This window comes from Anolis carolinensis, chromosome 1 (assembly GCF_035594765.1).
Source record: "Anolis carolinensis isolate JA03-04 chromosome 1, rAnoCar3.1.pri, whole genome shotgun sequence".
In the NCBI taxonomy this organism is placed as follows: Eukaryota; Metazoa; Chordata; class Lepidosauria; order Squamata; family Dactyloidae; genus Anolis; species Anolis carolinensis.
The window spans coordinates 307,327,681-307,350,500 of NC_085841.1; the positions used below are offsets into that span (position 1 = coordinate 307,327,681).

Consider the following 22,820-nt stretch of genomic DNA (forward strand, 5'->3'; position numbering starts at 1 on the left):
TGATCAGCTGGTTCCATTCCTCTTTCCCTTTTCCAATGGAATCCCATATTCTGTGATTTCTATCAGTGCTCAATTGTTGTAGGATTCTTTCCCTCGTCCAACACTGACGTTTTCCTCTAAATATTTCATTTGCCCCCTCAATCTTGCTGATACCTGCATGTTGCACTTAGATTGGCCCCCTCCCTTCTAGCCTTCAGAAGGAAAGTAAAAACATGACTCTGGGATCAGGCTTTCGGTGATCAGTACAGTTCAATAATAGACTTGGGATTATGTATAATTGACAACAGAATGGTCTTGGACTATGATTTTTGGATGATGTGATTTTAATATTGAACGTAATGTTTTAAATGTTTAATATGTATTAATTTTAATTTAATTGATTTTAAGTCTCTGTTTGTATGTATTTTAAGGCATCTAATAGTTGGCATATGTAATCTGCCTTGTGTCCCCTCCGGGGTAGAGAAAGGTGGGGTAGAAAAAAGGTAGGTAAATAAATAAATTGTAGCATTTTGGTTACATAGAAATCTGCGCTGTCCTTGAACTTTGGAAATGGAAGGAATAGTTTGCAAAACAACAACCAGATCAAGCCACTTTATTGTCTCTAACAAAATGTTTCGGATTTCAGTCAGACCATAAATGTGAAGGTCAATGTTTCCTGAAGGTACTAGATAGTCTATTTTAACAACAACAATACAATTGAAATTAAAAGGTTCTTCAGAGTGTCCTTGTAAATCTTTACAAGGATTCTGTTAGATAGACCATCTCCATTATCCCTGTATTGTGAGGCCAAGAATGATTCTTTTTAAGCCCCCTGGATGAGTTGATAGTTGAAGTAAGGTACCACACAGCATCTCTCCAGCATCAGTTGTAATGTAGCACAGCCTACAATGCAGTATGATGTAAAATAATTGTTTTTTGAACTACAGTTCCCTAGTTTCTAGGGGCCGTGGTCCATACAAGTAAGTTTTCCATGCTCTGATGGCCCCAGGATACCAATATAATGAAATTGTCTTTGAAAGATCCTCAGTCTCTATCCCTAACTAAAGTTAGGGACAGAAACTCATTAGCAACTTGTAAAGATGTTGGCATTAACATTTCTCATCAGGCGGACTTCTTCCTTACCGCCATTCCCCAAAGTGACATTAAACTTCTGTTTAAGAAAACAACTGTGCAATCATCCATAACTATTTAATCACATGTAATTTTCAACAGGTGCTACTAGAATTGCTAATTAATCAAAATCAAATCAGCCCCTAATTGTTGTGGAAGGCATAATCTTCCTGCTTTGTTTTTTGTTTTGTTTTAGAGGTTTTTTAGTATGTGTCTGAGGAGAAGGAACAGTTCTGTATCAGAAGCATGACCAGCCCCCCAAAATGAAATTTAAAAAATTACACCATGCTATGAAATTTTTATGCTCCCATCTCCTGCTTGCCTGAATTTGGAGCAGTTCCATACAATGAGAAGCCAATACTTAGAACCAAACTATCCTTTTCATACTTCATGTACGCCATAGTACTTTGCAATAATTCCTTAGTAGTGGGGGCAATGGCTGTATAGGAGAATGCGGCAGCAATTATACTTGCAGTAATAATTCAGACTAGTGCATTCAAATCCATTTTATTGAAATACATGGTTTACCCCAAGCACCTTGAAAACTATGCAGGATTTTTTCTATTTCTATCAGAAAACCAACAATAACAAGTGAACCAGAGCAGAAAGAGACTTTCTGCAAATGGTGTGTTATGGGGAAAGGCCAAAGTGCTAAGGAGCTCAAAAGCCTCAACATGGAGATTATGGATTTATTCTTACATGCACTGTATATTGGTATGGACAAGGCCCTCAGATTAAAAATGTGCCCATACCAATAATTTACCTTGTCAAAAACAAGCTCTCTACACGAAACCTCAGATAGTACAGCCCCTTCCACCAAGCTGTGATCACCGCAGTCTGCATATTGAATTTTTTCTCAATCATAAGATAAAAAGCAGGGATGGAACACTGCTCAAAGAAATTAGTGGAAATCAGGATTGTCATATAATTCAGACTGGGTGCCAGTCTGTCTTCCATTTCTTGACATGTAAATCTAAACCTCTAAAGATAGCAGTAATAGAAGAGCTCTGATACCTTCTATTTTGAGTCTTATTTAGCCTTACTAAATTACTAAAATGCAGTTCATTGTCCTCATAATGAATGCTGCAAGAAAGTTGGGAAGGAGTTTTGCCATGCAATTAAAGCATAATCCAAGATGTCAGAAATACTGCTGGGCTGAGGGGGTGGGGTCAACAACATTGACAATGATCTCAATGGATGGTTGTTGTGTGTTTTCCAGGCTGTATGGCCATGTTCCAGAAGTATTCTCTTCTGACGTTTCACCCACATCTATGGCAGGCAATCTCAGAGGTTGAATAGGGGAATAGCGTCTAGATCCAGGGAAGTTATGCTCCCCCTCTATTCTGCCTTGGTCAGACCACACCTGGAATACTGTGTCCAATTTTGGGCACCACAGTTGAAGGGAGATGTTGACAAGCTGGAAAGCGTCCAGAGGAGGGCGACTAAAATGATTAAGGGTCTGGAGAACAAGCCCTATGAGGAGCGGCTTAAAGAGCTGGGCATGTTTAGCCTGCAGAAGAGAAGGCTGAGAGGAGACATGATAGCCATGTACAAATACGTGAAGGGAAGTCATAGGGAAGAGGGAGCAAGCTTGTTTTCTGCTGCCCTGCAGACTAGGACACGGAACAATGGCTTCAAACTACAGGAAAGGAGATTCCACCTGAACATCAGGAAGAACTTCCTCACTGTGAGGGCTGTTCGACAGTGGAACTCTCTCCCCAGGGCCGTGGTGGAGGCTCCTTCCTTGGAGGCTTTTAAGCAGAGGCTGGATGGCCATCTGTCGGGGGTGCTTTGAATGCGATTTCCTGCTTCTTAGCAGGGGGTTGGACTAGATGGCCCATGTGGTCTCTTCCAACTCTACTATTCTATGATTCTATGATTTGTGTAAACAGACAACAACCATGTGATTCTGGCCATGAAAGCCTTCGACAACACAGATCTCAATGGAGTTTTGAGATCAGGATTCGATTTGGTTGTGTCTCCAGCCTCTGGTAATACACATGACATGGAGCACCATCATGTATTTTGACACATCACAGGTGAAACCTTGTGGCAAAGCAACATGAGAGTGTGGTCAAGATTCTGTATCTTTGATTTCCATTTTTTCTGCCGAAGCAAGATACTTCACTTCGGCAGAAAAAATGGAAATCAAAGATACAGAATGGGGGACGCCTGGCTTGACAGCAGTGTGTGCGAAAAAGACCTTGGAGTCCTTGTGGACAACAAGTTAAACAATGTGATGCGGCAGCTAAAAAAGCCAATGGGATTTTGGCCTGCATCAATAGGCGAATAGCGTCTAGATCCAGGGAAGTCATGCTCCCCCTCTATTCTGCCTTGGTCAGACCACACCTGGAATACTGTGTCCAATTTTGGGCACCACAGATGAAGGGAGATGTTGACAAGCTGGAAAGCGTCCAGAGGAGGGCGACTAAAATGATTAAGGGTCTGGAGAACAAGCCCTATGAGGAGAAGCTTAAAGAGCTGGGCATGTTTAGCCTGCAGAAGAGAAGGCTGAGAGGAGACATGATAGCCATGTACAAATACGTGAGAGGAAGTCATAGGGAGGAGGGAGCAAGCTTATTTTCTGCTGCCCTGCAGACTAGGACACGGAACAATGGCTTCAAACTACAGGAAAGGAGATTCCACCTGAACATCAGGAAGAACTTCCTCACTGTGAGAGCTGTTCTGCAGTGGAACTCTCTCCCCCAGACTGTGGTGGAGGCTCCTTCTTTGGAAGCTTTTAAGCAGAGGCTGGATGGCCATCTGTCGGGGGTGCTTTGAATGCGATTTCCTGCTTCTTAGCGGGGGGTTGGACTAGATGGCCCATGAGGTCTCTTCCAACTCTACTATTCTATGATTCTATGATTCTAAGATGGCAAAAGTTATCTGTTAGGATGAAAAAGATAGTCTAGGAGAGGCTGCAGCAGTTTGCTTCTGCCTCAGCCACCTGGGAAAGACAAGATTCAATATTTCTTCTTCTCTTCTCCCCCCATTGAGTTCACTATGTGCAAACTACTTTTGCCCTTTGAATTTAGTTTGCTGCAGCTGAGAATGGGGAGCAGGGAAATGACTGAGAGAAAGAGAGTAAAACTGGGACATTTTAAAAGCTGCTGGAAAAAGTGAGACAACAAGGGGTTAATTGGGATGTTCCCAGTCAAATCAGGACAGTTGGAGTGACTCTAGCTCTCATGGGAGCAAAGTAAGACCCTCTGGGATTTCTGAAAAAGCCACACAACTTCATTTGTGTGGTTTCTCAGCTTTTTAACAGGTAATTTCTCATTCTATAAAGATAGGAAGCTTTTCAGACATACTACAGAAAGCATTTGCAGCTAAATTGTGGTATTTTTGGAACTTACCCTTTTGTTCCCCCTCCCTTATTAGAATTGGGGAGCTAATGGGAGGTGGAGCCAGTACAAATTACCAGGGCCTAGAGGTGTCCAGAAGTGGATCTGAAGCCTAACTGTGTGTTGATATGTTGTTGTCTCCCTCACCCACTATTTCTGTCCTTCCTTCTGCTGAGAACAGGACAGGTCTACCAAGTCTCCTCCTTGTTTCCAGTATTTTGGGGAAGGAGAGAAGAGTTCTTTCCATGGATCCCTCTCCTTCATGCATAGCCAGTAGTCCCTGTACCACTCAGCCCAAAGCCATAATCCTATTGCAGAGGAATTTACTCAGGCTTACAGTCTCCTACTGACAGTACCTGACCATTCAGAAGGACTGTGGCTAATAAACAGCTTATTTGGGCGGGAGGGTGATTCTTAAAAGTATATTTCACTGAGGCCCCAAAGCAGCTCTCAGCATCGACAAACTTGTTTAAAAACTGCCTGTAACTTCTGGTATTTAAGAACCTCACACTGATGAGGAACTGGAAAATATAGATTTTCAGACATATATTGTATGCACATTAGAAGCCCTGAAATGTAGAAAAATCAGACTCTCTCTCTCTGTGAGATTCTTAGGGATGCACAAGCTGGCAGGATAGGGAGGAGAAAGGGGGCCTGTTATCTATACATACATTCCAGTGTGAAATGGTCCCTGGTACTAATGGAGGGAGAGTGAACTTCTCTCCCTCCTGACAGGTCAAGAGTAGGCCTCTTGACAGCTCTTCCTTAGTATCTGTAACTTGCTACAGGCTGGTTAGAGTGCTTAGATAGAAAAATGCTGAGACTTGCACATTTATGCCCATGTATGTAAACATGTGAAGTGACGTACTGATGATGTGATGTATGTAGAAGCATGTTTCTTTGTCTGGAAATGTATAAAAGGGAATGTCAACGCCTTGATCGGGGCTCTGGTTTGCTTTTGGAGGAAATTCCACATCAGAGTCTTTCAGCTGAAAATAAAATCCCTTTCAGCCTCAACTTAAGGGTTGCTCTTGGTGTTATCTCAGCCACAACATTTTCTGGTGCCGTGACTTGGATCAAAGAGGTCAAAGGAGAGAGAAGCCAAGAGAGAGGTTTTGAGATCAGAACAACTTCAGGAGTCAGCCAAGCCGGCATCCAACCAACGACTGAACTCTACCGGCCGGGGTGTCTTTCTTTGATGCCAGGGCCCACTCGATGCTTGGGGCAGGGCGGCTGCTCCTGACGGAGTTCTTTCCTTTCACCAGAAGAGGCTGAAAACGATGGATAGACAAGTATGATTGTGGGAAAAAAGACATTTTAGAGAAGTGTAGACGTCAGAAAAGGTCATAGCTGTGTTTGCTAGTGACCACCCAAGAGTAATTAACTTGGGAAAAGGGCAGTCCCGAGTAGGCTTTTTGGCTTTGTTTTTGCTTTGTTGTGCCAGAAAAGGGAAACCGACTGCCTAGAGAGAGGGGGGGGGGAGGGGTTGGAAAAGCATAGGTACCTTGTGTTGAATGCATGTTTGAATGAATATGTGTATGTATGTGCCAGAAAGCTGATCAGATCAGCGATGGGCCAGACCGAAGATGCAGCACTTTGTATGTGGTCAGGTCCCACAACTCACCCTCCCCTCTTTGTGTATTAGTTGTCTGTTTGTCTAAAACATGGGTGGGTTCTCTAGAAAGCATAAAACTCTCGTGAAATTCATGTTAGCAAATTTTGACAAAAGCTTTGCAAATGTAGATTTTGGGGAGAAACCAATGAGACCAAATAGATTTTTAAAAAATTGTGTCAGATGCAATGGGTTGGATTTGGGGTCAATTGGTAGCTAGAAGGCAGCCTTGATCCACAAATCATTTCACGGGTCTGGGATAAAATAACAAGGACAAGTCCTTTTCAGGGATGTTACCCCAGCCACTTCGCATATATTTTGGCTTGAGCCAACACCGTGTGTAAAATGCCCAAATGGCTGAAACCGTTCAATGCATTGCAAAGCCCCTTTAACACAGAAGACCAAAACTCCCATTGACCCACTCTGGGACCCCAATATAGCAAGGCAATTGATTCTGATTTGCCAATATAGACAGTTAATGATTTGAGACGTTCCTAAAGTGAAAGAAATAAAACAAGGTCTAGATAAAAATCCTCATGCTTACCTGGAAAGGCTGTTAAGTGCATATAGGCAACACATGCCCTTTGAGCCCAGCGAAGAAACCAATAGAAATAGCTAACAGAGATCTAGAGGAGAAGAGCAACAAATGAATGCCCAAGCCGTTTGCTTGGCAGTGGCATTAGGGGAATTGAACCAAGGAAAAGGGTGAAGTTATGGGTCAGGAAGAGGACAGCCCCTTGGGCAGAACCAATGTGCAAGCTGTAAAGAGCAAAGGCACTGGAAGAGAGACTGTCCCCAGATGATGAGAGGAAGAGGAAGAGTGCACCCACAGGAGCAGAGAGGAAGAGGAAGAGGGGGACCCAGTGAAAGTGTTGCTCTTGGTGTTATCTCAGCCACAACAACATTTGTGGACTAGTCCAGGAATGGGCAAAGTGTGCTCCTGCATCCACATGTGATCCTCAAAGGCTGTTAGCGTCAGTGGCCCCCAACTCTCTAAGACTACCCTTTTTGTGGTAAATTGTTCTTACTGGAAGCTTCCAGGAATACTGATTCACCTTTGATGTAGGTCACAGAGCTTCCATGCACTGTTTAGCGTTTTTAAGCATTCATTTTTCATATCAGAAGAAGGTTTTTTGACCACTCGTAGGCCCTTCCAATCTAATCTAGAGATTCCCAGGGAGAGAAAATTGGTCCAAGAACCACAGAAATTGCCCACCCTTAGACTGAATAATCAGAGTGAAGGGCACTGATTGTATTAGTCTCCAACTGCGTATGGATCTTTGGCGGTTTATCAATGAGTGTTGCAAAAATTTTCATATGAACTGTGTCTGCTGTTAAATGAGAGGGGCCAAGTGCACTTCAGTCCTTGAAGATGAAATGTGCTTTACATATCTGGAGGCAAAAACGAATCACTTAAGCGTTTAATCTAGGCCAAATCTGTGAAGCTAGAAGAGAATTTTTCCCTCGCTTGTTAGCAAAGTACAGATCCCAAAGTGAGATGTGGTGTTACTGTAATGCTGGTGGTGTTTGTTTACTGCTAAACACGACTTCTAATGTTATGTTTTTAAAGTCACATTCTTTAAAATGCCCACAGGAAGACAGCTAGCAATTGGCCACAGACATGTGTCTTTGTAACACATAAATAGGCAATTTCTGGAGCTTTGACAATACAAAGAGGCATATCTGTAACCATTTTCTGTTGCTTCTTTACACGAGTTTTCAGAATATAAAAATGCATTGAAAGCACCCCCTAAGGCTAGCTGTAAATGCTATGGGGTAGCTTGCTACTGAGATCTAGCTCATAAGAGAAATTTCATACGGACTCTTCTAGGCCACTGTGACTAAACTCCGTGACTTGGCTAGAGGATAATATGTGACAGGAAAGCCCAGACGTGAATTGCCAATTTGTATTTATTTATGGCGTTTCTATACTTCCCCATCAGAGTAGCTGAAACTCTCTGGGTGGTTCACAAAAGAAAAATAAAGAGCACAGCCCCTCTAGATCAATTATTTTCAGTTGACATAGCCGGAGTAAAAGCTCCTGCCAAGAGCCAAAAAGAGCATCAGAAAGAATGAGAAGATGCCAGAAACTTTTTTAAAAATTGGCATCTTGCAAGGCTTTCCCACTGGCATCTCTTATTCTCTTCAGGGGATGGTTGTCAGTCACTAGCACCTTGTCTTGCCTGACACATTTCGCACCGTGGGAAACAGCTGTCTCTCATGAACTACTTGCTCATTTTGCACCCCTTTGCTCCTCATGGGATAGCTGTCACTCACGTTGTGTCTGTACCAGTTGTTTGTCACAAGAGGTAATCTGGAATACATTTCAAACAGCCAGTGCCGTCTGCCGCACCTTATCTTGTATGAAGTCAAGGGGAAACTGTTTAGTGTTTTGTTTTTTTAACCTTGTAGCAGTGTTCAAGGAGATCAATATGATTTTAGCTTTCTGTACAACAGAAGTAAGCAACCTGTGGTCCCACATGCAGCCCTTGGGAAAATTTCAGAAGTTCTATGTCAACAATCCAGGCTTTTAGAAAAAGCATTTGGTTCCTCCTCCCATAACCTTTGAAGCAGGGAGGACAGGAGGTGAAAGGAAAAAAAATAGCTTCATTGGTCATCAAGATCTTGGGTGGAGGCCTTATAGCAAAGGTGGGCAAACCGATGTCCATGGGTTACGTGTGGCCACATTTGGCCATTGTGAGGCCCAGAACCTCCCTGTTTTGTTCTAAAATGCCCCAAAATGATCTCTAGAGGGTATTTCCATGTGTTTGATGTCCTATTGGATTCAAAGGAGTCAAAACAATTTTCTTTGCATTTTTGGCCATATGTTCCAAAAACCACTCCAGGGGCCCAGGAAGCCAAACATACCTCCATGTCCCATAGAAGATGTTTGAGGGGTAGGTGTGGCCCACCAAACCTCTTCTGGAGAACTAATGTGGCTCCCTAGCTTTCTACAATTTCTAGAATGTCTGCTAGGTAACATTATAAAGGCAGACCTTCTCATTGGTGAAATTCAATCTTTCAATACCCCCAAGTAGTTTGAAAGGCAAAAATGACATCCAGTCTGGAAATCTTTCCATTTGCCATAGGCCCTACCCAGCCAGAGCATCCTCACCAAAAGTTGTCATCTCCCCTCACCTTGCCAGACTGGCTATGTGTCAAAAAAGTGTGTGTGTGGTGTAGTATTTCATAAGGCTTAAATTTGTAGCCACAGATTTTTTTTATTTGGAAAAAAATGCTTCATAGTCTAAACTGTTTCATGTGGTGGATTCAGTAGACCTGCACAAACATCAGGTATTTGAGACTGTCACTGAGATTTTTTTAAAGAAATGCATTCAAATGATGGACAGTTTCAAAAACACACATGCAATTTAGGCATTTGGATCAGAGAGCCAAGTTTCATTTTAAAATGTATAACATTTTGAAACTTTCCTTATAAAAAAAATCACACTAGCAATGATCTTTTGAAGGTGAAATGAAGTAACCTATAGATTGAGGCCTGTTTTCCATCATCAGTAAAGCAAGATCATTAAGCAGAATCTTTTTTATTTTAAAGAACAACACTGACTTTCCCTCCTCCATCTTCTCCTGTTTCATTACAGTGTTTTGAATCGTACTCCAGCCAACTTGATTCAGGAAATAATATTAGTGGATGACTTCAGCTCCGATCGTAAGTGTTGCTTTTCTTGACTCTCTTTCTACATGTTTCAAAATTTTCATATGTGAAATGTCAGAAAACATTTGAGTTTTTAGAAGTCATTTTGTTGCTGGTGATGTTTACATTTTTTCACCTCTTTATTTTCTTTTATCTTATCACACTGAGAGAAAGAGAGAGAAAGAGAGTGGGGATGGAAGCAGTACTCCAGAGACCAAAGAAAACAGCAAAGCTTTGTTGTTCTTGTTTTAATTCCTACCTAAGGGAACAAAATTAGCCAATATTTGGATTTGTAGTTGGGAAAGGGTGCCCTTTCAGTTTTCAGTGGGGCAGTCATGATGTCAGAATATTCAGCTGGTGTTCAGTTGGTTGTGCGATCCATTATCTTAAAAATGGCAAGTGGTATGCCCTGTTAGGAGCCCTAGTTATCGAAGATCAAGAAGGGGGAGTTAATGAATGATGACTGTTTTCTTGGCAAGCTAGGATTGTTATCCCCAGGTTCTTGATGGGGTTTTCATAGACCAGATCTATCCCTGGGCAATAAATGTCTGGAATTGTACCATAAGAAGCATTACTCTTTCTCCAGGAACCTGGCACAAAAGAATAATTTTTATCTCAACTTTCCAAGTGCAGTATTACTGGGGAGGGAGGTTGCCTCTAGGGCTGAAAAAACTGGAAACCCAATTTGTTACCCAGAACATCTCATTAGCAACCATTCCTGTATATTTTAATAACAGCAAATGTAGGGGGATTGACATAATCAAAGTTTTATCCACTCTTTCACCCCATAGTCTTGATGGAATGAAAGAATCCATAGATGTCAACAGGAGTCTACTCTCTTATTTTAGTGCCCGTGGGAGCTGTGAGTTTCATGGGAAGATATGGTTAAATTACTCCTCCTATATTCCGGTACCAGCAAAAAATGGGAAGCCATGTATTTCTTATTAATTGAAATGTCAACAAAGCCGTTATTGCTAAACATGCACTAGGCATGTTTGATTTTTCTCTATGCAAAAAGTGATGTGATAGAGTTTCTAAAAGTTTCTAAAAACAAATCGGCCCCTTTGGTAGTCCCCACAAAAGTTAACTCCTGGTAGGCATCTTTTGCTCTAGGTTTTAAAGCACAGTGCACTCTCACCACTATCAATAATGACAGGAAGATATGAGGAATCACAATTCGAATCAAAAGCATCAAACATGTAAGGAAAACCACATTGATATGGCTACAGCCATGATAAGAATGCTGTTGTTTACTTTTCCAGAGTCCTATACAGATGTGTGTCCTTTCACATGCATGAGTCTGTGTGCTCACATAAATTGAATGACAGTGCAATCTAGACCTTCCTATACCAACTCTGAACATTTAGCCTAACAAGTCTAATATCATAACCATGGAAGCTCTGAGACTAGCTTCAGACAAATGCAATTAGAGAGCCCTAAACAAAACTTTAGGGCCAAAATATCCAAAAAGCACCACACCCTGTCTGATCATAGAAGCTAAGCAGGGTCAGTCCTAGTTAATACCTAGATGATACGAGGTGCTGCAAGCTACATTTCAAAGGAAAGAATAAGAAACAAGCAAAACCACCTGTGAGACTCCCTTGCCTAATACAATCAGATTGAATTCATGAGTTCACTATAACACATGGTGTTACACACATACACACAAACAGAAATTTGCATTCATTTTGTGATAAAATAGAATGCTGCCCTGGAATATCCCACAAACCTACTTTGGCTCTTCATGCAACCTGGTAAGGAAACTAGGGGTTCTATGAGACTGAGGGCCCATCCAGACAAGGCCCATATCCCGGGCCCTCTTGTACTTTTACAAACGTCGCCTCCAGTAAAAGAAGATTAATTTGAGACAAAGCAGGAAAACCCGGGTCCAAAGATGCGAGATGGTGTCCACCCCCTTCTCCTCCAAAAAACTTTTTAAAATAAAAAGAAAACTTGCTGGGTATCATTAGACTTCTCTTTAGCCTGATGGAACATACTAATGACTCGGGAAGCCAGGAGTGATTTGGGCTCGTGTGTCATTGGTATGTTCCATCAGGCTGAAGAGAGGTCTGATGACTCCCAATAAGTTTTCTTTTTTTAAGGGTTTTGTGGGGGGTTTGGGGGTGGCGCTGCACTGCACTTAAGTTAGCGTGCTGCTATGGGGATAACCCATAGAAAAGCCTGCTTTGTCCCCCGGGGCTTGTGGACTTTAATGCGCTTTGGACCGAGTTTACTTAACCCATTCTGAAACGGGTTAAATGTATGTCTGGAAGCGCCCTGAGAGTCTTCTTACACTGACCATATAATGTAGTTCAAAGCTGATTTGAGGCCACAGTGGCCTCACCTGCAATCAATCCCCTTAGATGCTGCAGTGCTGGTAACATATTTGTGTCCAATAGCTGCAATTTTTTCTTTCTTCCTTGGAATCTCTGCAGGGCATTGGCACCAGTTCTTGGACCACCTCTTTGATAGCACTAGCTTACTAGGACTTGTTTTAATGACATGTTACAGATGCTTTAATTCAAAATGTTCAGGTTAAGTCCATTTCTGGAATCTTCACTTGGAGAAATCCAGTAATTGAAAGGGATAGATTTCTGCCTGAGACTCTGTAGAACAGTAGTTAATACTGCACAAGACAGGAAATATCTTACCTGGTATATGGCAGATACCTACTGTATATGCTCATGTATAAGTCAAGGAGTTTTTAATATGGCCCATGGATAAGTTGAGGGTCATTCAGCAGAGAGGGCAAAGCACTGCTTCAGAGAGCCAGCTGCTCTTGACCGCTGCCACTATTTCCCCGTCCAGGCACTCAAAAAGGCCAGAAGTGGAGAGAGCTAGTGTTTCTTTTATATTATCCTGGGGCAGAACATTCTATTCATAGAAGGGATGGTTCCTTTTTAAAATAAGAGGTAAGGTACAGTACTGACATTGACCCAAGGATAAGATTACTCATTTTGGGGTGTGTGTGGCTTTTTTTTGTTAGCATTTCTAAACTTCTGTATTAGTATATAGTAGTCTTGAGCATTCAGGGCAAACCTTAATCAGTTTAGTGTCTCGGCTTTTGGTGGGGCCCCCGATCCGTTTCTACTGAGCCTCCCGAAAACAGGAGGGCGGATGTTTGTTTTCAGTTTTTTGGTGCTGAAAGATCTGTTTTCTTTGGACCCATTATTGGGGGGGTGGGGGCTTTTCACCCAGGCTCCCCTTCTCAGCCTGCACTTTTGAACGGGGTTTGCCTCACCATCTGGGGAGTCGAAGGGCTCCCTGGTTAGGGCTCCCTGGCCATCGCATCCTTGTTCTGCAAACCATAGCGTGGGCCCAAAGCCCCCAGGCCTGCAAGGTCCTGCACCCGACTGCTGAGTAAAGAGTACTCTTACTCGGCAGTCGGGTGCAAGGTCTTGAAGGGCTGGGTGCTTTGGGCCTACACACATAGCATTCACTCCGAAAACCAGGCTTGGAGCTGATACCCGCTCCTACCTGCCTCTCGAATCGAGTTTATTTTCATTCCGTGTGTGTGTATGTGTGTGCTTCCCGTTCTGTACCATCCGAAAGGACGGTACAAAATGGAAGCACGAATCAGACGAATGATACAAATATGGGGCCCATGTCTAGTATATAGGGTATATTTCCATGATTCCAATGCAGCTTCTATTGCTCTAGAACCAATGTCAGGGGCTACACTGTCTGAACGCAATATTGAAATATCTCATAAATGTATGTAGAGGAAAATATAGATCGTTGGCTCAAGTGCATACTCAGAGTTATACTACTGAATGGCATTAGCATTTTCCCTGCTACTGTTTACATTTTTTAATCCAGTTGTCAGATGTTGCATGAACACAGTAGCAGTTGCTTTTCCATGGGTGGGATGAACAATAGGAATGCTGATATCCTTACACCCAGCTCCTGTTAGGACAGGCAGCATTGTTTCATCTAATCAGGAGGAAGGTGAGGATTGTTGGCCAGCTTCCCCACTGGGACTTTAATATTCTGGCCAAGAGCAAAGCTATATCAGAACTAGAGAGCCAACACTATGAACAACCCATGGCTTGTACTGTGTGTTATTATTTTTTCTCCCAAATGAGGGCAGTCACTCCTACTCTGACGGCCACAAATTAAATTTAAATAAATATCATGTGTTGCTGCGTGCAAGTTATTTTGGGCTGATAGAGCCCCTGGTGCTGGGTTTTCTTGGCAAGATTTGTTCTGAGGGGGGCTGCCTTTGCTTTTTTCTAAGGGCGAGAGATTGTGATTTGCCCAATGTCATCCAATGGGTAGCCATGGATGAATAGAGTTTTGAATCCTGGTCTCCAAGGTTATAGTTCAGCCTTAAAACCACTATACCACATTTGCTCAAGAATGGTATTTGTCTTCAAATATCTGAAGGGCTGTAAAGTAGAAGATGGGATGAGTTGGCGCTCAGCTGCTCCAGAGGATAGGGCCTGAACAAATGGATTTAAATTAAAAGAAAGGGAGTTAGTTTAGGAGGTTCATGGGATTTATTTTTTACAGTATTTTTTTATTAATTTATATCCCACCTTTGCCTCCTCATGGCACCCAAGGTGACTCACATCAAGCTAAAAACAAAGTACACTAAAAAACCTGTGATAGAAAAGGTTTTAAAAAAACATTAAATGAATAGTTATGTTAAAAACACTATATTACAACAGTTAAAACACATTAAAACAAAGTAAAGAAAGACAAAGGCATCCTTTTCAAGTGTGTGATTTCTTTTGATCTCTCAAATCTATTGGCGGAAAATATGTCATCTGCTTCGAAGAGGAAACCAAAAGTCTCCTTTCACTTTCTTCATTTTACCCAACATGTCACACCAATATCTTTGAACCCCAAATGCACCTGCATAGTGAGTACATAAGGTGGTGTGCTTTATAAAACATCTGATCTAAATAGATGCTGAGTTGTTGATCTTCCACATTCTGTGATTGTTTTTTAAAATTTAATGTATGCTCTCTAAGGATCACAATCAATTCTATAAAGGGAGCATTTCAGTTAAACATTGTTAGCATCATTGGAAAGGGGATTCATCAAGTTCTCAGAGTGTGAATAACTTAAAATAGATCCATGGCTTTCGATGAGGACATGGATTTCCATGGCCAGCAGATGTCCAATAGTATCACTGTAGCCTTTAATTAAAGGTATCTGTCACTGCATCTCAGTGATACAACGCCTGACAAAGTGCCCACATGGGAACAATATTTCAGGCAGTGACGAGCTGTGGAAATGGAAAAGTTCCAGGACAGAAGGCCAAGAAAAGTACTTTGGCTGGTAGCTTTTGTGCTTCTTGCCAGTATGCCAAGGCTACACAAAGATAATAAGTGGGGTGGGGAGTTGCAAGAGATGGAAAAGAGCACAGAATGCAACTGCTGCTGGCACTGAGGCATGAGAGACACAAAATGATGAACAAAGGAAAAAGAACATCAACTTGACATTTGTTGCTCAGTGTGTACTTTGCTAAACCAATTTTCTGATGTTTAGACACAGTCCAAATCATCTGACTCATCTGCAACAAGTTATTCAACATCAGTCTATGGACTATCAGTCCACAACAAATTTCCAGGAAAGAAAGAAAGTGTTGTAATTAATAGGTACTAGCCCTTGGCTGTTATTGTATACCCCCAAGTTTTCAATGCATTGCAACTCTAAGGTGACTCTGTCATGAGGTCTGCCTTACCTTCCTCTGAGGTTGAGAGAGCATTACTTGCCTAAAGTCATCCAGCGGTTTTCTATGAGTGGGGATTTGAACTCTGATTTCCAGAGTTGTAATGCAATGCTGAAATTATTACACCACATTGGCTTTCCCAGTTCTTGGTACATCGGGCAAAAAACCTTGCTGGTCGCCAAATCAGATAGTTATAGAAAACATTGATCTACAGTATGGCAGTTGTGCAGAGCACCCAATCATGCATAGCATCATCTGTCAACAAGTGAACAATCATTGCTGTCCAGTATGTTCTTTATATATTCTGCACTGGGCTGAGAATTTACCGTTCTGCAGTAGGCGCTTTGTGAGATGTATTCTGCCATCTTAGACCTCTGTTTAGGAATCAAAATACATATGATGCAGAGTTCATCATTACACATAAAAGTCTACATATTTTGCCTAAATCCACTATCTTAAATCCTGTGAGATTTGAGCTATAACCTCCCAGAATAAGAATGACCCAAGTCCATATCCTCAGGGAAGAATGGTCTATTATTAGCTAACTGCTGACATTTCCCTACAGTCCCTTTCTTTTTCTTAATATACAACCTCTAACCACAGTTTAGTCTTGTTCACTTTTCCCTTGAAATTCAACCAACAGAACAACATGCTGAAAACCAAATGCTGGGGTCACAACTGACATGGATTGCTCTTGTTAGGGAAAACTAGAGGGTGGAGGATTTCTTAAATGCATACTCTTGCTAATCCCCCCACCTCCCCTTGTTCTTCTCCACAACTAGCTTATTTTGTAGTCTCAAGAGTTGGCTGGGATGAAAATGGGGAGGGATGGAGGAGGAGTTGAAGATGAATCAACCTGGTTTTTTTTGGGGTTTTTTTACTCAAACAAATCTTCCTGTATGCAAACTATCCAACAAATATATATATTTGTGAAATGCTTTTGGGGGGACTGTAAGATGTTGCTGTGCCCTAGTATATCTGGTGTTAGGAGTAGATGAACAGCCAAGTCTCAAATTCAGTAATGGAGGAGTTGGTCCTGATGGTAATCTGGACTCAAAATATGTAGGGCTTTAAATGTAATAGCAAACTAATGGGCAACCAGTGGAGTGATTTTTAGTGTAGGTGTGATATACTAACTCCTATATGTACCCGTAACCACCCTGGCAGGCATATTTTGAATTAATTCATGTTCCCAAGCTTCATACGGAGGTAGCCCAATAAACAATGCATTGCAGAAGGCTAACATCAAGTTTACCAGCATGTACACTACCATTTCTAGGGACCTCATCACATTTGCTGCCGGAATTACCACAAAGAGTGGCAAATCCAGTGGTATGCAGCAGAGGGAACTCATCACCCCACACCCCGTATCACTCGGATTACCCCATCCCATGGGGGTAAACACCTGCTGCCTGGCTTCCCCCTTTGATCCTAATGCGACACGGGAAGCGTCCCGTGTTGCCGCAACAGCAGCGTACACCAATTCCTCTTCAGTCTTGCCATGGAGTCCCTGCAGAAGTAGATATACATCATGGGATGGGAGCTGGCAGTCTCCGTAGGTAAGAACCAGTGTACGCCGCCGAATTTGGCCCATCTGATGAGGATGCAAATCTTAGAATTCTAGGAAAGTTGGCAAATTAAGTATTTGTTTCTAGTCAACTCTCAAGGTGTTTCAAATGGCTGCTTTCTGCTAATATTTTAGGAAGGGGAGGGAGACCTTGAACTTCATTAACACACAACAATAATGTAACAATTTGCTCCACTTTGGCTGCAAAATGGTGGCTTGAACATTTGGTCTGGGAAGGGTTTTGTGGGTGATACTTGTAGGTAGTGGAATTAAGGCCATTTGTTTTAGGATCAACTTATTAATTGATATTGTGAATGAAAGCAATGCTCTTCCCTCTGTTGAGACACATGGGAAAAATAAATTGCCATCTTCTGTTGATGCCAAACAAACTAGCAACTGTTTCTCTTCTCCTCAGCCGAGGACTGTCAGCTCCTTACTAAAATACCAAAGGTCAAGTGTCTACGCAACAATCGTCGAGAAGGTGAGCATGATTACGGAAGTATCACACACTTTTACAGGGACATCATGGCACTGTATATTAAAGCTCCTGGGAAGGAGTGATAGAGAGATTATAGTACTAAAACCATTTTTATAAAGAATGATCTGACAGAGTAGGTGCTCTGTAATTCAGATCCTGTCCATCACTTGTCAGGCCACCAAAGCTTTCTCTGTCTCTCCAGAAGCCCTCTGTGCAGGAGCTATGAATACAAGCTATGGATATGTTCTCTTAAAGCGATTACAATTATATCTTATACTGAATTACATTTCAGTACATATGCTCTTATTTGGGCCATTGTTATCCTCAGGTCTGTAAGTCAAGCACAAAATTGCCACAACTTGTTGAGATAGAAAAGTCATTCATCATACTGGTTTCAATCCACTCTGAAAATTTACAGACATTCTAGTCATGACTTTTGCTTATTGGAGATGTGTAGCTGAAGCGAAGAGGATCACAACAAGCAGAGCCAACTAGGTCTCACATTCTCCTCATCCTCCCCTGCAAAGCTCATAAATACACTTAAGCATTTTTGTGATGGTTGCCTCTACTTATTTGTTTGCTCATGTCTATCCTGGTTGAATAGAGCTGCCAGAAGAATATTGCCCAGTTTAATGTTAAGGATTGTAAATGTTTTGATGAAAGCAGGTGTATTCCAACTCTTCTTTTAAAAGCTGGTAGAAAATTGATTTCAGCAGACCACTTTAGAAAACTATTTGTCAATTTCTAATCTTTCTTTCCTAAATAAGGTCTTGAAATGGGTGGTGACAACTACAGACTTCCTTGATGAAACCAATTACAAAAACTGGTTCCAACCTGGGTGACAATTTGGTTATGGAACAGACATAGTTTTAGTTGCCTTGATAGGTGGCTTGTGCTAAGAGCTGGATCAGGTAGAGAGTGTGTCCCTGCTGGTTCTTCAAATCATAAGTCAAGGTATCCTTTTGAGCTTCTTCACTTAGGTCTTTGGGATATGTTTTTGCAGTAGTTCTGATCCTTTTTGGTTGAGCATTCCCAGAAGGTAATTCTAGTAGGCTCTTCTTCAACCTTTTGGCCATCAGCCTGTGGGGTTCCACAAGGCTCAGTATTGTCCCATATTCTTTATAACAGAGTTATTGGGGCTGGTCATCCAATCTGGGTGCTGTGAGTCATCATTAGCTAGATGATACCCAGACCCATCTCTCTTACAATGGATACTATGGAGGCATTATTGACCCATAGTGAGAATGCAGTGAAATACTGCATAGGGATGAATTAAATTAAGCTCAGTCCAAATAAGACATATGCTCTGTTGGGTAGCAAGAAAGCTAACCTAGAATTGAGATTACAACCCATTCCATATGGGGTTGTATTCCTCCTAAAATATCATCTTGGACCCAACATTGGTCCTGGAGTGCCATGTGATTGTTGTGGCCAAGAGTGTCTTTACCCAGCTTCAGTTGGTGAACCCACAGTGTCTTTCCAAGGTAGAGTGGATTTATCCACTCTCCCTAGGAGTTTTTTCCTTGTTAGAGTACTGTAATACGCTCTGAATGGGGCTGCTTTTGAAAAGTGTTTTAGAGGCTATAGCTAGTACATAATGCAACATTCAGGCTAGTATCTGGTGTCTGCTTTAGAAATCACAGCCAGTGCCTTTGCACTGCACTGTGCTTCTGCACTTTACTCAAAATGCTGGCTTTGACATACAACCCCTAAAAAACTTTGGGCCAGGATGTATCACTCTTCTGATATATGATTCCTGGTGAAATTGGGAGATACGCAAACGGTGGGTATATCAGTACTTCACAATGATATCAGTTCCATCCCACTTAAACATCTATGAATTTGTCCTATGGAATGTGGAGCTTGATGAGGTACTTGAAATTACATGTAGGCTGGCACTGGAACTCTGTAGGGACTATGTGCATGTTGGTAAGTCTTGCCCAAGTACAGATCCCAGAATTCCATAGAACAGAGCTATGACAGTTAAAGTAGCATGGGACTGACATAACCGTGCAGTACAGATGTACTTTGGAAATTTAAAAGAAGAATTGCAACTTTTATGTTATTTATGTTTCTCATTTGGAGAAAAAATGGGATATACAGTAAACAAACAAATGAAGCATTGTGTATTTTAAAAAACTGAACAACTTGCAAGATACTTTCCCTTGATTTAAGCAGTAATCTTCTCTTCTTCCTTAAACATTTTTTTTTTCTTTTCCACCATACTTTTCCCCTCTATTGCCTCTCCTCTGCTCTTCAATTCCACTATTTAGGTCTGATCCGTTCTCGAGTTCGAGGTGCTGACATGGCAACTGCTGATATTCTCACCTTCCTTGATAGCCATTGTGAGGTGAACAGTGAATGGCTACAACCAATGCTTCAGAGAGTGAAAGAGGTAAACGAGAGTCACTGGCTAGAAGTCAATGGCAAGCATCTTTTTGCTACTGGCTACTAACCAAACCCTTACACACCTTAAATAGCACCTATAATGGTGGTTAAAGTGCAAACCACTGCCAAGAGGAATGTGGGAGGTCAGTTTCTTTCCACTGTTTGCTTTTTTAAAAATTTGTTTTATTAATTTATCCATTCAAATGTACAAGTTCACATTTTCCTCATTCTACAATATTTCAAACACATCACGTTGCATACAATCCGACAGCAAAAAAAAAAAAATCAAGAACATCCCCAAGCATATTTCCCATCAGTCTTTTAACTTTTCCATTGCAACTTCACTATACATCTCTCCACCACACACCCTTCATCTACCTATACATGTTTTATTTTCAATATTATTATTATTAATTTATAATTCAAAATGTGTAAGTATACATTCTTTCCTCATTTTACAATATCCCAGATATATCACATTGTATGCAATCCAACAATAAAGTAAAATCAGAATCAAAACATCTTTATGCATATTTCTTATCAGTTTTAGACTTTTCCATTACAATTTTACTACATATCTCTCTACTACACCCTTTTATCTACTTATACATGTTTTATTTATTATTATTATTATTATTATTATTATTATTATTATTATTATTATCATTATTGTTATACCTTTTCCCCCTCTTCCCTTCCCCTTTCCACTGTTTGCATGTCCATCTTTAGTCTTGTTACTCCCACTCAGAGCTGGGAAGAGTTACTTTTGGCAGTTATAGCAACAAGAACCCTCGCTCCATCCCAGCCAGCACAGTCAAGTAGCTTTCCCAAGCTTTCTTTCAACTATAGCTACTGTAGTTTGGCATCTTCCAAAATATATTGCAGCATGGGAGTTCATCTCCTAAGATGTGGAATAATGTTACTATATGGAGATTATTTTGAATAAAAGACACTAACCCTGAGGTAGAAGGAGAAACAATACTGCTGAGTTGACAGCTTTTGTCCTGGATGTGCCAAAGGGGTCAGGGAGAGGATGTGACAGTGCGGCTGAAATAGCTGCAGTGACAAAAAGTGGGAGGGCTGCCTTTGAAGCCAGCTTCTTCCCTCTTCAGAAGAAAAGTCCCCAGGTGGTTACCAAAAGAGCCCACAGGAGAGGTAGGAAGACCTGCTACAGATGCAAATGACATATATGTTCAGCTTAGAGCAATGAGGAGGACGAAGGCGAAACCTTCAGACCTGAGGTTTTAAAAATCCTCTGCTCAATAAATCCTCCTTCTCAGTAGCTCATAAAATTCTGCTTTATATTTGCTCATAAAAGTGTGCTGCTGGCAGAAATGGCAATAGCAGTGGCAGTTCAGTGACAGGTCTTCCACAGAGAAAGTTCAACCTGGACAGATCAATACAGAGCTAGGTCCAAAATATTTGTTCTGAACAAACAGGAGATGGACAAGTTAATATATTCACAAATTTTTCCAGTTTATAATGCTTACACTTATAGGATCATAGAGTTGGAAGAGACCACAAGGGCTATCCAGTCCAACCCCTTGCCATGCAGGAATGCACAACCAAAGCACTCCTGACAGATGACTGTCCTGCCTATGTTTTAAAACCTGCAGACAAAAAAAATGCATTACACTCTGAGGCAGCATATTCCACTGTGAACAACTCTTACCATCAGAAAGTTCTTCCTAATGTTCAAATAATAATGTTCTTGTAGGTTGAATGTAGCTAGCCCCAGATTACTAACTGGGGCTAACTATAGAGAGCATGCCATGCCCCTATTGAAGCAGCTCCATTGGCTGCCAATAAGTTTCCAGTCCCAATTCAAAGTGCAGGTTATCACCTACAAAGCCCTGTATGGTTCGTTTCCAGCCTGTCTTCATGACTGAAACTCCCCCTATGAACCGGCACAGGCTCTAAGATCTGCCAGGGAGGCCTTCCCCTTGGTTCCACCTCCGTCTAAAGCACAGTTGGTGGGGACGAGGGAGAGGCCTCCTCGGTGGTGGCCCTCTGGCTTTGGAGCGCCTTTCCCAGGGAACTTAGGCAAGCTCCCACATTTCAGCACTTTTGGAAAGAGCTAAACACTTGTTTTTTTCACCAGGCTTTTGACAACGTTTAAGATAGTTGCCAGACTAATTGCCAATTATTTTAGCACCTTATATCTATTTTTAATGGGAATACAATTGAGATGCCAAATTATTGTATGGATCTTTTAATCATGGCTATAGCCATATTTTACTGACTCTATTTAATAGAGGTTGCTTTTGTTAATTTTATAAGTTCAGTTTTATCTAATGTGTTATTGATTTTATATGTTGTTGTATTTATTCTATCATTGTATGGCACCACTGTGTGTTATTTTATAAGCCTCCCCAAGTCCCTATGGGAGATTGTGGTGGGGTATACATAAAGTTTGTTGTTGTTACATTATTATTATTATTATTATTGTTATTGTTATTGTTATTGTTATTATTGTTATTATTATTATTATTATTCTGTGTCCTAGTCTTGGAGGGATGGGAAAAAAACGCTTGCTCCATCTTCAATATAGTATCCTTTCAAATATTTAAGCATGGCTATCTTGTCACCTCTTAATCAAGGGAAGTTCAAATCTATAATTTGTTTTAGAGCTATATCTTAAATTAGTCAGGTTTCTAAAGTTAATTACAACTGAAGAAGAAATAAATTGTGGGGGAGGGGATTCATAAGTTGCATCTCCTGTTCAAATAGCTTCTATCATGGAAACATTATTTTTTGGGACTACAACTCACAGAAAAAGCTGTCCATGCTGGTTAGGGATGATGAGAGTCATTGTCTAAAAAGTATTTTTTCTGAGCTCAGTTTAGAATATTAATGAGTCATTCCTTTTCCTCAAAAAGATATTGTTTTGTGTGGGAAGGTGCAGATCCCCAACAAAATTGTTAACACCCTAATCCAAAATTTGTAAATTTGTAAAGTCACAAATTATGAAATTTAGGGAAATTAA

At 41.3% G+C, this 22,820-nt stretch overlaps 1 protein-coding gene across 1 annotated transcript in view; it reads left to right on the forward strand.

Moving 5' to 3' along the window:
- The window catches only part of galnt16 (polypeptide N-acetylgalactosaminyltransferase 16), a 246,567-nt gene that overhangs the window by 173,809 nt on the left and 49,938 nt on the right, over positions 1-22,820 (forward strand). The window contains exons 4-6 of the mRNA XM_008118139.3: positions 9,669-9,736; positions 17,384-17,449; positions 19,720-19,841. Coding sequence (XP_008116346.2) covers positions 9,669-9,736; positions 17,384-17,449; positions 19,720-19,841 — 256 coding nt within the window. The remainder of the gene's footprint in view (positions 1-9,668; positions 9,737-17,383; positions 17,450-19,719; positions 19,842-22,820) is intronic.